General features: G+C 37.8%; 1 protein-coding gene across 1 annotated transcript in view; it reads right to left on the reverse strand.

The window, feature by feature from the left end:
* Positions 1-6,436: 6,436 nt before the first annotated feature.
* LOC123249963 (acyl-coenzyme A synthetase ACSM2B, mitochondrial-like) overlaps positions 6,437-14,632 on the reverse strand; it is a 25,052-nt gene continuing 16,856 nt past the window's right edge. Inside the window, exons 7-12 of the mRNA XM_044679037.1 lie at positions 13,608-13,685; positions 13,150-13,251; positions 11,934-12,061; positions 10,011-10,110; positions 7,517-7,636; positions 6,437-6,635 (exon numbers count right to left, since the gene is read on the reverse strand). Coding sequence (XP_044534972.1) covers positions 6,519-6,635; positions 7,517-7,636; positions 10,011-10,110; positions 11,934-12,061; positions 13,150-13,251; positions 13,608-13,685 — 645 coding nt within the window. The 3' untranslated portion in view covers positions 6,437-6,518. The remainder of the gene's footprint in view (positions 6,636-7,516; positions 7,637-10,010; positions 10,111-11,933; positions 12,062-13,149; positions 13,252-13,607; positions 13,686-14,632) is intronic.

The raw sequence follows: 14,632 nt of genomic DNA on the forward strand, positions 1-14,632 counted from the left end.
TTTTTGTTTTTAGTTTTTACATTTATGCTATTGGATCATTATGTATATTGTTTTCATAAAACTTTTGTTGTCTGGTTGATTGTCATATTTGACCTTTCGTGACCTCATTTGGGGGTTTCTTGGCAAAGATACTAGAGTGGTTTGGCATTTTCTTTTCTGGCTCATTTTACAGATGAGGAAACTGAGGCAAACAGGGTTCAGCGACTTGTCCAGGGTTCCATACTAGTAAGTGACCGAGGCCAGATTTAAACTTGGAAAGATGTCTTCCTGATTCCGGGTCCAATATTCTGTCCAATACTGTGCCACCCAGCTGCTATAGCTAGATTATAGATAATTATACATTATATTATATTATAGATATGTAAAGAATATGGGCAACATGTTGATTCAGTGGATATATATGTGCGTGTATGCAAAATTCTCTCTTAGGCATTTAAGGCACTTACAACATAGCTTCGTCCCCAAACTTTTCCAATCTTCTCATACCTTATACCTTCTTCCTCCCTCAAACATTTTGACCCAGTATCACTGCCCTTTTTGTTGTTATCCAAACAAGACAATCTATCTCTTGGATTTGATCATTTTCTTGGACTGTACTCAAGGCCTAAAGTGCATCTACCTTTCCTGGCTTGATTTCCTTTAAGTTCTGGCTAAAATCTCATCTTCTCCAGAAAGCCTTTTCTGATTCTTTTTCATTCTAATGCCTTCACTCTGTCAACTTTTTAATTTTTATCCTGTTTTTAACTTGTTTATACATAATTGTTTGGATATTGTCTCCCCAGTCAGATTATGAGTTGCTGGAGGACTACATTTTTTTGGGGGGGGGTAACCTCAGTATTTAACACAGTGCGTGGCACAAGCTTATTGACTGGCTAACTGAAGATTATGTTCTACAAAAACAAGATGAGAAAACATTAACTTTTTATTTTATTTTATTTTATACAATATTGTACTAAAGATCTAAGCTTTCAGGAGAAAAACTTACTATTTGACAAAATCTGCTGGGAAAATTGGAAAATAATATGGTAAAAGCTGGGCAAAGACCAACATCTTATATCATATATCAAGATAAAGTTATAAGGGATACATGGTTTAGAAAGAAAGGGTGATGCCATAAACAAATTAGGGGAGACAAGTCAGACTTTTGGATAAGGGAAGAATTTAAGATGAAACAAGACATAGAGAACATGAAGAGATGTAAAATGGATAATGTTGATTACATCAAGTTAAAAAGTTTTTGAACAAACAAAACCAATGCAACCAAGATTAGAAGGAAAAAAATGGAAAAAAATTCTATGGCAAATACCTTTAACAAAGGTCTTCTTTCTCAAATATATAGAGAACTGAGTTAAATTTGCAAGAATATAAGTCATTCCCCAAGTGATAAATGATCAAAGGATATGAACAAGAAGTTCTCAGATAAAGAAGTTAAAACTCTATAGCCATATGAAAAAATGCTCTGAATCGCCACTGATTAGAGAAATGCAAATTAAAATAACTCTTTACAGTTTCAGGGTTGTACAAAAATAGGTTCCGGTGGATGTTACTCAGGATAGTTGATGACTCTTGGGCTAGTCTGTTACATTTTTCCAGTATATAATGATTTTATCCAGTATCTAATATTTTATGTAATATCTAATTTCAATGATTGCTGCTATATAATATAGTCTGAGGCCTGGATGTATTATCTCCCCTTAATTCTTACATTTTTTCCCCATGATTTCCCTTATTTTCCTTTTTCTTTCTCCAAATGAATTTTGTAATTATTTTGTCCAGTTCAGAAAATTATTCCTTTGGAGAAAGCAATTAATGGTGGGGAAAATCTTCGCAGTAAATTTTTCTGATAAAAAAGGAATTGTTTCAAAAATTTAAGAAATAGAGTCATTCTCTAACTAGGTTGTCAAAAGAGAGGAACAAGCAGTTTTCAAAGGAACATTTCTTTTTGTAGTGGTAAAGAGCTGGAAACTAAGGGATTTCCTGAAACCATTATGGTATATGATAATAATAGCTCATATTTATATCATAGGCACTGAGCTAAACACTTTACAAATATTATCTCTTTGACCTTTACAACAACCCTTCAAATAGGTGCTGAAATAAGTGAGTTATTTCACCTATAAAGATGGTAAATTTATAAAATGATGTTCTCTGTCTGTGTCAGGCTGGTAGACTTCAGACCTGATTCTGCGATAAAACGCAATCTGACTGTTTTTCTTGATAAACAAAAGGATTTATTTGAAAGGGTTTCAAACAGGGGAAGGAAGGAGGGCCAAAAGGAATTTCCCTATCTCTAAGTTTCTAATTCTCTTCCCTCAAAACCTAATAGACTCTCATGAGTCTTTTCTTCTGGTCTTGCTGTTATCTTAAACCCTACTCTCTGTCTGCTATCCAAAATTCCCTAATCTAGCTTTCCTGACTATGGCCTCTCCAAAATAGTCTTGGTAGGAAATATAGTTCAGGTAGCTTTGATAAGGTGGTGACAGAGTGGTAAAGTCATCCTCAAGGGCTCTAGCTGAGAGACTGCAGGTTTCCTTGATGGCAGATAGGTATAGTCTTCTCAGGTTGGCTTCTCAGTAATTCAAATATAATTCAAAACCTGGAACTCAGGAACACAGGAGGCAAGAACAGATGGAAATCCTGTTGATATATCTCTGTTTGGAGACTGGATAGCTGATCAGAGGGACCTCAACTGCAGGATCAAATGGCTTCCCACAGAAAATCAGTTATTGTCCCTGACAGGAAGCGATCTCTTCAAACTCTTCAGAGACAGGGACCAAAGAGAGCCTCTGCAGCGCTCTGGTACTCTTTATATCTCTTCCTGATCCTCCTTGGAACTTTTCCCTTGTGTTCCTTTCGTGAGCTAACCTGATTACAAAAGCAAGCCTCTATCTTTTGAAAAACTTCTTTCTTATATTCTATATTTTAATAGTGCTATTTGTTTCCTCTATTTTACACTTCAGGAAACTGAGGTTAAGTGATTTGCCCAAGGTGACAAAGCTAGTAAATCTCTGAGGTCAGTTATGAACTCAGATCTTCCTCATCCACCAGCCCACCTAGCTGCTGTGAATATAACAGAATACCAGTGTGCAGAAATTGTAAAAGGGATAGTTTCAGAGAAATTTTGGAAGACTTTCATGAGCTGACAAAGAATGAAGGGAACATTCTATTATATTAATCTTTTATCAATAAAGTTGTCTTTATTGCATTTTGTGTCCTGTGAGTACCCCAAAAATTATATCCCTGAACTTGAATCAATAGTCTAGTCCAGTGATGGGCAAACTATGGCCTGCGGGCCAGACTGGCCGGGAAATGTTCTATCTACCTGGTGACATTATTCCTAATCTGATGAATACAATGAGTAGGATACAATACAATAAAACTTTGAAAGAGTTGCCTTAGAAACAGACTTACAGATGAGCATTTCTTTTTCTTTGGCCTCTTCTTTAAAAAGTTTGCCCATCACTGGTCTAGTCTATGATAGACTTGTCCCAGCATAGGGGCTGAGGAAGGAAAAGGACCCTGCTCTTTTTGGGGATAGAAAACCACATTGTGCAGTATCACTGGGATTTGAGGAGGTCATGGGTCCTAGTTGTTTGCTTCCATTCATCCTTTCGCAGCTTGGCCCGTTGGATTTTTCCACTGACTGTCTTGGGCAGTGCTGAAACAAACTCCACCTGTTTGGGAAAGATGACACGGGTTTTTCTTTTTCCTTCCTTCCTTCCCTCTTCCTTCCTTCCTTCCTTCCTTCCTTCCTTCCTTCCTTCCTTCCTTCCTTCCTTCCTTCCTTCCNCTCAGTATTTAACACAGTGCGTGGCACAAGCTTATTGACTGGCTAACTGAAGATTATGTTCTACAAAAACAAGATGAGAAAACATTAACTTTTTATTTTATTTTATTTTATACAATATTGTACTAAAGATCTAAGCTTTCAGGAGAAAAACTTACTATTTGACAAAATCTGCTGGGAAAATTGGAAAATAATATGGTAAAAGCTGGGCAAAGACCAACATCTTATATCATATATCAAGATAAAGTTATAAGGGATACATGGTTTAGAAAGAAAGGGTGATGCCATAAACAAATTAGGGGAGACAAGTCAGACTTTTGGATAAGGGAAGAATTTAAGATGAAACAAGACATAGAGAACATGAAGAGATGTAAAATGGATAATGTTGATTACATCAAGTTAAAAAGTTTTTGAACAAACAAAACCAATGCAACCAAGATTAGAAGGAAAAAAATGGAAAAAAAATTCTATGGCAAATACCTTTAACAAAGGTCTTCTTTCTCAAATATATAGAGAACTGAGTTAAATTTGCAAGAATATAAGTCATTCCCCAAGTGATAAATGATCAAAGGATATGAACAAGAAGTTCTCAGATAAAGAAGTTAAAACTCTATAGCCATATGAAAAAATGCTCTGAATCGCCACTGATTAGAGAAATGCAAATTAAAATAACTCTTTACAGTTTCAGGGTTGTACAAAAATAGGTTCCGGTGGATGTTACTCAGGATAGTTGATGACTCTTGGTCTAGTCTGTTACATTTTTCCAGTATATAATGATTTTATCCAGTATCTAATATTTTATGTAATATCTAATTTCAATGATTGCTGCTATATAATATAGTCTGAGGCCTGGATGTATTATCTCCCCTTAATTCTTACATTTTTTCCCCATGATTTCCCTTATTTTCCTTTTTCTTTCTCCAAATGAATTTTGTAATTATTTTGTCCAGTTCAGAAAATTATTCCTTTGGAGAAAGCAATTAATGGTGGGGAAAATCTTCGCAGTAAATTTTTCTGATAAAAAAGGAATTGTTTCAAAAATTTAAGAAATAGAGTCATTCTCTAACTAGGTTGTCAAAAGAGAGGAACAAGCAGTTTTCAAAGGAACATTTCTTTTTGTAGTGGTAAAGAGCTGGAAACTAAGGGATTTCCTGAAACCATTATGGTATATGATAATAATAGCTCATATTTATATCATAGGCACTGAGCTAAACACTTTACAAATATTATCTCTTTGACCTTTACAACAACCCTTCAAATAGGTGCTGAAATAAGTGAGTTATTTCACCTATAAAGATGGTAAATTTATAAAATGATGTTCTCTGTCTGTGTCAGGCTGGTAGACTTCAGACCTGATTCTGCGATAAAACGCAATCTGACTGTTTTTCTTGATAAACAAAAGGATTTATTTGAAAGGGTTTCAAACAGGGGAAGGAAGGAGGGCCAAAAGGAATTTCCCTATCTCTAAGTTTCTAATTCTCTTCCCTCAAAACCTAATAGACTCTCATGAGTCTTTTCTTCTGGTCTTGCTGTTATCTTAAACCCTACTCTCTGTCTGCTATCCAAAATTCCCTAATCTAGCTTTCCTGACTATGGCCTCTCCAAAATAGTCTTGGTAGGAAATATAGTTCAGGTAGCTTTGATAAGGTGGTGACAGAGTGGTAAAGTCATCCTCAAGGGCTCTAGCTGAGAGACTGCAGGTTTCCTTGATGGCAGATAGGTATAGTCTTCTCAGGTTGGCTTCTCAGTAATTCAAATATAATTCAAAACCTGGAACTCAGGAACACAGGAGGCAAGAACAGATGGAAATCCTGTTGATATATCTCTGTTTGGAGACTGGATAGCTGATCAGAGGGACCTCAACTGCAGGATCAAATGGCTTCCCACAGAAAATCAGTTATTGTCCCTGACAGGAAGCGATCTCTTCAAACTCTTCAGAGACAGGGACCAAAGAGAGCCTCTGCAGCGCTCTGGTACTCTTTATATCTCTTCCTGATCCTCCTTGGAACTTTTCCCTTGTGTTCCTTTCGTGAGCTAACCTGATTACAAAAGCAAGCCTCTATCTTTTGAAAAACTTCTTTCTTATATTCTATATTTTAATAGTGCTATTTGTTTCCTCTATTTTACACTTCAGGAAACTGAGGTTAAGTGATTTGCCCAAGGTGACAAAGCTAGTAAATCTCTGAGGTCAGTTATGAACTCAGATCTTCCTCATCCACCAGCCCACCTAGCTGCTGTGAATATAACAGAATACCAGTGTGCAGAAATTGTAAAAGGGATAGTTTCAGAGAAATTTTGGAAGACTTTCATGAGCTGACAAAGAATGAAGGGAACATTCTATTATATTAATCTTTTATCAATAAAGTTGTCTTTATTGCATTTTGTGTCCTGTGAGTACCCCAAAAATTATATCCCTGAACTTGAATCAATAGTCTAGTCCAGTGATGGGCAAACTATGGCCTGCGGGCCAGACTGGCCGGGAAATGTTCTATCTACCTGGTGACATTATTCCTAATCTGATGAATACAATGAGTAGGATACAATACAATGAAACTTTGAAAGAGTTGCCTTAGAAACAGACTTACAGATGAGCATTTCTTTTTCTTTGGCCTCTTCTTTAAAAAGTTTGCCCATCACTGGTCTAGTCTATGATAGACTTGTCCCAGCATAGGGGCTGAGGAAGGAAAAGGACCCTGCTCTTTTTGGGGATAGAAAACCACATTGTGCAGTATCACTGGGATTTGAGGAGGTCATGGGTCCTAGTTGTTTGCTTCCATTCATCCTTTCGCAGCTTGGCCCGTTGGATTTTTCCACTGACTGTCTTGGGCAGTGCTGAAACAAACTCCACCTGTTTGGGAAAGATGACACGGGTTTTTCTTTTTCCTTCCTTCCTTCCCTCTTCCTTCCTTCCTTCCTTCCTTCCTTCCTTCCTTCCTTCCTTCCTTCCTTCCTTCCTTCCTTCCTTCCTTCCTTCCTTCCTTCCTTCTTTCCTTTCTTTCACCCTTACCTTCTGTCTTAGAATTGAAAGCAAGTATTAGTTCCAAGGCAGAAGAGCAGTAAGGGCTAGGCAGTTGAAGATTTGTCCAGGATCATCCATGTTTTTCTATATGTATGTCTTTCTCACATGACTAGCTTGGTGGGAAGAGCTGTTGTGCATAAGTCTAGAGCTGTTTCTGAAATTTTAAGTGCTTTCATGCACTAGACATTTATAGAACTCAGTCTAAATAACTCCCTTAGACAGAGCACTCCTCACAATGTCATATATTGCCAGCAGATTATGAAAATAATTTTTGATAAAGTAGATGAAAAGAGAGCCTAGGATTCGATAGAAAAGCTCAAGATTCCTGGGGTTTAAGATATCCACAAAAAGATTGGTACATATAATAAAGTAAATTCTTGTCAGACAGGACTTTGTTATTCCATCAAATAATACATTAAGCAATATAGGGAATCAGGTCATATCTCCCATATGTGTGGTGAAGTATATTTAGTCTGTCTAAACAGAAGAAGAGTGATTGGTTAGAATTCAAGGGCAGTCATGAGCTATTGTCCTTACTGTCTAACAGATCCAGGACAGTGTAATCAGTCACTTATTAGTGTCTCTTTCTGAATGGTTCAGGAGACTTTGTGGGTCAAAGATACTGACTTCTAGAAAGGTGAGGACAGTGATGTTATATCAGAGGTTTGAGCTGAAAATGGCTTTCTTCTATAAACTTAGAGAAGTCTCACCTTTCTGGGGTACTTGTAGGGGGCAGTTGTAGCCTTCACATGCTTCTGTAGTTCTCTAATGAGCTCTTCCTGGTCATGGGATTCGAACTTAGGATACAGTACTACAAATGCCTTTACCACCTACAGGAAGACCACAAAATAAAAATAGTTTATTGTTGTTCAACACAAAATTAAAACATACCATTCGAAGTATTCATCATCTCGATTACTATCAATACCCCTCCACTGGCATAATCACTACTGTCAGTGCTATTATCACAATGACTTGCCATTATCGTGACCACCATCATTGTGATGAGCACTACTATCACCATCATCACCATCCATAACAAGGCTATCATCATCATGATCATCATACATACCATCACCACCATGGTTGTAATTATCATGAATTCCATATAAACCACTAGCCTTACCACCATAACTCCCAGCAACCTGACCATCATAAGTGCCACCATACCACTATTATCATCACCATCATCCTCAATCACCACCATAACTGTCTTCATCATAATTCTCTGTCAGCAGCAGCAATAGCACTACTACCACCACTACTGCCTTCATCATCATTACCATCATGACTGTTATCATTAGCACCTCCATCAATACTATCACTACCACCAGTGAAAGTGAAGGTAGAGTATCAGGAGTTGGTAGACAGGGTTCAAATGATTTTTTAGGAATAAATATCCCCAAAGTCAGCTCATAGGTCAGACATTATTCTGTAATATAGGGGAAATAGTTGGGAGAAAATTGAATGAAGGAGACTAATGTATACTGATTGTATATTTCATTGGGAGATTCCTTCATCAATGGAATTACAAGTCTGGTCTAAAAAAATGCTCTAGGTAGAACTTCCCTTGGAATGAGCAAATGAAATATATTAGTCAGGAGGGTCTTTTCCCCTTTCTCTTTTTTCATCCCTTTTCCCCTGCTTGTTTCATCCCTCTCCCTCTTTCACTGACATATTTACTTGCTTAGCTGGAATTCTTCCATGTCTTTTGTTATAGATTTTCCTTTTAATTGCAGAAACTCATAATTGAAATATTCCTCAAAGGCCCTCTTGGTCAGCCCCTAACTGTATAAGACCCTTTCTACAGTATATTTGTCTGGTCTTGGAGGCTTCAAGTAAGAAGGAATATCCTATTCCTGAGATAGTTTATACCACATTTTCAGAGAACTTTAAGAAGATTGTTCTGAAATTGCAGTTAAATTTGCTCCTTAGAACTTCTGTTTACTCCTCCCCAGGCCAAAGAGTAGCAAGTTTAGTTCTTTTTATAAAGGATTACCCTTCAAATATATGAAGACCATTTTATGAGGGGGGGCACTATAGTGAGAAATAATACTGAATATACTATCAGACATGTTTGATGTGTGGATTAGTTTTGGTATTCTGTGTTTTTCCTCTTTATTTTTAATCTCTGTTATTATATGTATTTCCCTGGGAGGGGAAAGATGAGGGATGTATTTAGTTTGTTCAATTTCCTTCTCTGAGATTGGGCTATTTAAATTCACTATTTTTTATCATGTGAATCTGGGCATTTTACGTTTTGTAAATATTCATCTATTTCATTTAAGTTGTTAGTTTTATTGGTATCTGAACAAAGCCATTTTCTGGTAATTTACTTTATTTCTTCTTCATTATTTGTAAGTTCTTTTTCATTTTTGATACTAGTAATTTGGCTTTTTTCTTTTAAAAACAAAATTAGCTAATGGTTTATTTAACTCTAAACACCAGCTTCTAATCTTATTTATTACCTTTTTTTTCAATTGTATGAATCTCTTCTTTGATATATTAGGAAATACAGCTGGGTCCCAATCAGTGCAAACAATAAATTCCCCTGAAGTGGTTACATTTTTTGAATTCATATTTATCCTTTGGGTTGGAGCCAATTATCATCTTTTACAAAACTCCAACTTTGAATGAATAATATAAGTCCAAATAAATGTGACTACTATTGAATGGATTCGTTATTCACACTTATGAGACCAAACTAAATTTTATGTTAAGAACAAAAGATGCCAATAAAAATAAGATTAAAAGAAAATACTTGAAGACTGCTCTTATGTCCTGCTTGCCTTTCCTAATTAGTATTCTTCTTTCTGGTCTCTCTGCCTTCATTCTGACTCTATCTATCTTTCCTATGCCGGATCCTTTACTAGGATCTTTGAACACTCATTATGACTTTCATTATTGTAAAACATTGCTTGTACATGGACATTTTCTGAAATCTGACCCCTTAATTCCTTGCATATATATTAAGTTGTTCTGGGTTCAAGCTGCCCCTTTTGTGAGTCTGCCTCCTCACATTGGCCTTGACCCATGGGTAGGAAAAGTGTCTTTTATTTTTTTGCCCCCTCCCTCTCTGGCTTCCATACAGTATTAATCACACAATGGGTGCTTAACATGCAGTGCTCTGCCCATTGTAGCCTCAGACAAACAAAGTTATTGCTGTCGTCCACCCTTCATGCCCAGTTGCCACCTGCCTCTCACCTCTCCTTGGTCAGCATCTGGGCTGCTGATCACTGCTGACTCTGCCACAGCTGGGTGCTCATTCAAGGCATTTTCTACCTCTGAGGGACCTATTCGATACCTGAAAGAGGAAATGGGTTTTCGGTCTTCTTTCATTAAAAAGAAAAGGAGCCATATCTTCCATAGTTTCAGGTCATCTTTTTTTGCCCATTTCCAAAGTGTTCTTTGCCTTAGAACAACCTTTTCACTGCTGAGGGTTTCCAAAAGATGAGTGAGAAAATGGTTTATATTGCTGTGCTCTAGAGAAACATCATCAGTGAGACCCTACCTGTTGGGGGGCTACTGGTTGCTATATCTTATTTGACAGACCTATATGGAAAAAGGAAATATTGAGAAGTCATGTAGTCCAGTCAATTGCTTGTGGGCTTTCACTCTTTTTGAAGATCATCAGCAAAAAGACTTTCTAAAATTCCTTTTGGCTATTCATTCTAGTACTCTTCCAAGAATCCTCCCCACCAAGAAGCTCTTTTTGGGCGTGTGTGTGTGTGTGTGTGTGTGTGTGTGTGTGTGTGTGTGTGTGTGTGTGATATTTAACTCTATCAAACTGTAGGTTGAGCTTATTTCTGTCCTTTGTGGGGACAGTGAAAGTTCTTCTTCCTTATACAAAGACTCTTCAAAGAACCATTTTGAGTTTAGGTCACTATTCAGGGCCACATTCATTCAATAATCCATAATTTACTAATCCTTCTTTGGGGTTTAGGACAATTGTACAGTCTTAGAAAACTTTGGATCTTCTAATCCAGCTGTCTCATGTTACAGGCATAGAAACCAAAGCAAAAGGGAATTGATTGGGCTCAAGGCTACAGGAAGTTAATGACAATATCAGACTAGAACCTAGATCTCTAGTCTCCAAGATCAATACTTTTTGCAACATACCCAGTTTTTCCTAATTCTTCACCCTTTCTCCAGGCTAAATCAACCCTTTAGAGAATTTCCATCTACAAACAAGTTGAATGCAATGACTTTCATGGTCCATCCCTTATGCTGATGACCTTTGCTCCTTTCTTTGGGATGAAGGGCATAAATCTGTGATTTTGTCAGTGTAGAGAGCTCCCCTGTGAAGAAACTTGTACTACTGCAGCTCAGCAACCGTTCTGCAGTTCATAATTATAAAGTGTGACATGGGACATAGAGAGGTTAAGTGACTGTCCAAGGTAATACAGTTAGTGTGTGTCAGATGTTTTAAACCTAGATCTTCTGAACTCCAAGGTCAGCTCTTCTCTCCCACATTCCCTTCTTATTGCAAATGAAAATTATTATTAAAAAAACCTTCTTACTTTCTGTCTTAATATTAAATCTAAGACAGAAGAGTGGCAAAGGCTGGGCAATCAGGGTTAAGTGATTTGCCCAGGGTCACATAGCTAGGAAGTGTCAGACACCAGATTTGAACCCAGGATCTTCTGTCTCTAAGACCCTGGCACTCCATCCCCTGTGCTACCTGGTCTCTCCCAAAATGTTATATATGTATATATACATTTATATATATTCCTACAAATATTTAAAGTGAGCTGTGTGGCCATATCAGAGAGTCAGTGTCAAAAAAGATGAACATGAATAAAATCTTTCAACCTCTTTTCATATTGTTTTTTAAATAAGTGATTTGACTGCATAGGCAGACTAAAATCCACCGGATTACATAGCATTCTAGGTTAACTGCTTTAGACTATACAATAGTATGTTTAAAGAGCCACCTGAACTCCTGGCACAAGAGGTTCAGAACCTAATGGTTAGAAAACAAAAACAAGCCTGAGATCTTTAATGGGCCCTTTTTGCCTTCAGATTTCATTGCCCCGACCAAACTCATGTTCCCTGAAGTACCACCTGTTCACTCACATTCTGAAACCCCAAATCTCCTTTCCCCCATTTGCCAAAACCAAACCTCACCCCCTTGAATTGATGATGTCATCAGCTCTCCCGATGTACTGGAAATTCCCATCTTTGTCCATGATTCCAAGGTCCCCCGTGCGCCAGAAATCCCCTAGGACATTGGCAGCTGTTTTCTCAGCATTGTCCTGGTGATTATAGGATGGTAAATAACTGTGAAAAGGTTAGTGTGCCAGGAGAAGCTATACCCAAGCTTGACTAGCATAGCCTGAATGAATGAAACTTTCCCTTCCCTCAAGTCAATGGCTTGAAATGGAGTAAACTCTCAAGGATTCAGATTATTCTATAACATAGACTTGGCTCCTATAGGTCATTAAATCAATCAAACAATAAACATTTGCTAAGTACCTACTATGTGAAAGGTATTGACTCTGTTAGATAATACAAAGACAACCCCCCTTCCCCCCCTCCCCAGCAATTAGTACCTGCCCTCTACCAATTAATTAATCAATAAGCTAGGGAAATAAAAGCAGAAAGGAAGTAATGCTCACCCTAAACCAATTAAGCAATTAGCAAGTATTAATTAAGCATTTATTATGGTCCAGGAATTTTGCTAAGTGTTGGGAATACAAAGACAAAATAGAATATTCCCTACCCTTGATGAACTTACACACTCAGGAGATAGGTTTGTAGTGTTGATTTTTATCTCAAAAGCTCATGTTCTCCTGAGTAAGTATTCCTTCATTATTTCCACCCATTCTCTAATTTCCAGCATCCCCCTTGATCTGATACTATTAGTACTTGCTTGGCATGATCTCATTTATCTAAAGTGTCAGTGGGTTATAATTAGAAGCATGCTGAAGTCAGCTCTGACTTGAGGGAGGCAGTTGTTAAACTTTCATTATGAGCGTTGACGGCTTGGAAATTGGCAAATGCCACAAGTTGGTTTTTGAGATGAGAAGACTTTGAGGATTACTGAATTTTGATCCAGTAGACAGAGTTCTCATAGGTGGAGTGGATGGCAAAAGTAAGTGCCAGTCCTTGAGAATTCCTATCTTGGATTAGTTCAGTATTCCTCATTTTTTTTCCTGAAATTTCGAAGTCAAAGGGCTAGATTTAGGCCACCTAAACACTGAATCCGGGGCCCAAGGGAGCTAGTCTGTTGTCCATCTTTCCTTTCTAGGTCTATTGGGCTCAGGAGGGCATGACACCATCATACATCTCCCTATTTTTTTGCATAAACCCCAAAGGGACAAGGTGAGTAAAGATGCCTTACCACATAACCAGAGAAGAGGCCAACGGGTTTGATGGGTTTGATTTTGATAGCAATTTCTCCTTTTGTGCCAGGAGGCAGAACATTACCATTCTCATCAATAATCTGGAAATTGAGGTTCATAGAAAAAATGTGAGTGTCATACAAAGGAACTACTCACCCCATGCTCCCTTTGTATGCTAGTAAGAGATAAGGTTTTGGAAAGTGACCTTAAAATGTTTTTCTATCTACATTGTAAGATTAGATCAAACCTTCCACACCATTTTCCCATTGGAAAAAAACCAAACAACAAAAATTTGAGTGATCTGTAGAGCAAAATTTATCAGATTATCCATAGAAAACTGACCATAAGTAGGGCGCTGAAACAGTTAATCTCTTAATGTTCTATTTTGATTATGGAGTCCATGAAAAGAAGAGCCCCAGTGTCCAAACTGGACCCAAGGACAAAAGAAGCAACAGACCTGGAGGGTATAATTTGGCGCTGCCTTTCCCATGAAGCCAGACTTGCTTTCCTTTGAGCTGTACCTGCAAGCAACGCCCTGTGAAAATCATAGTGAAATGAGATAATGAAATTAAGGAGCAACACAAGGGATTGTTGACAAAATAGCCCAGCAAAAGACTCTTCTGGTCCATGTACACCTGTGCAGTTGGTGAAGTCTGTCTCTCTTACTTCTTTACCCTTTGCCCTTGATATCTTAAACTGTTCCACATCCTTCTTCATTCAGCTCATCTATATTATCCCCTTCATTTAAAGTCTGGCTTTCAGAGAGAACTCACAGCTAGAAATCAACATGAAAAAAATTAGACCTGCTTAAGAGTTTATCACTTGGGGCATTAGGGTAGCTTAGTGGATAGAAAGCCAGACTAGAGACAGGTGGTCCTAGGTTCAATTCTGGACTCAGACACTTTCTAGCTATGTGGCCCAGAACAAATCACTTAACCCCAGTTGTCTAGCCCTTAGTGCTCTTCTGCCTTGAAACCAATAGTATCAAGTCTAAGACAGAAGGTAAGGGTTAAAAAAAAAAGCTCACAACTAATTCAGCTCGATTCAATAAACACTCAGGGAGCCACACAGTGAGGTAGAAGGAATATTATCTTAAAGTCAAAAGACTTGGGTCTTGACCTGACTCTGTCACTTATTAATTGTGTGACCTAGTCACAAATCATGTTCTTTCTCTGAATGTCAGGCCTCTCATCTGTAAAATGGAAATGTTAGGACAGTGGGATATTAGGGTATCAAAGGATAGTAGAGCTAGGTGACAGAAGATAGAGCCCTGGATCTGTAGTCAGGAAAACTGGAATTCAAATCTAGACATTTACTAGCTATGTGACCCTAAGTCAACTAACCTCTGGTTGCATCAGTCTACTCATTTTTAAATGGGGATCATAATAGATCATGCCTGGCAGTCTGTTCCTTCCTTCCTTCCTTCCTTCCTTCCTTCCTTCCTTCCTTCCTTCCTTCCTTCCTTCCTTCCTTCCTTCCTTC

The sequence above is a fragment of the Gracilinanus agilis genome, chromosome 1 (assembly GCF_016433145.1).
Source record: "Gracilinanus agilis isolate LMUSP501 chromosome 1, AgileGrace, whole genome shotgun sequence".
Lineage (NCBI taxonomy): Eukaryota > Metazoa > Chordata > Mammalia > Didelphimorphia > Didelphidae > Gracilinanus > Gracilinanus agilis.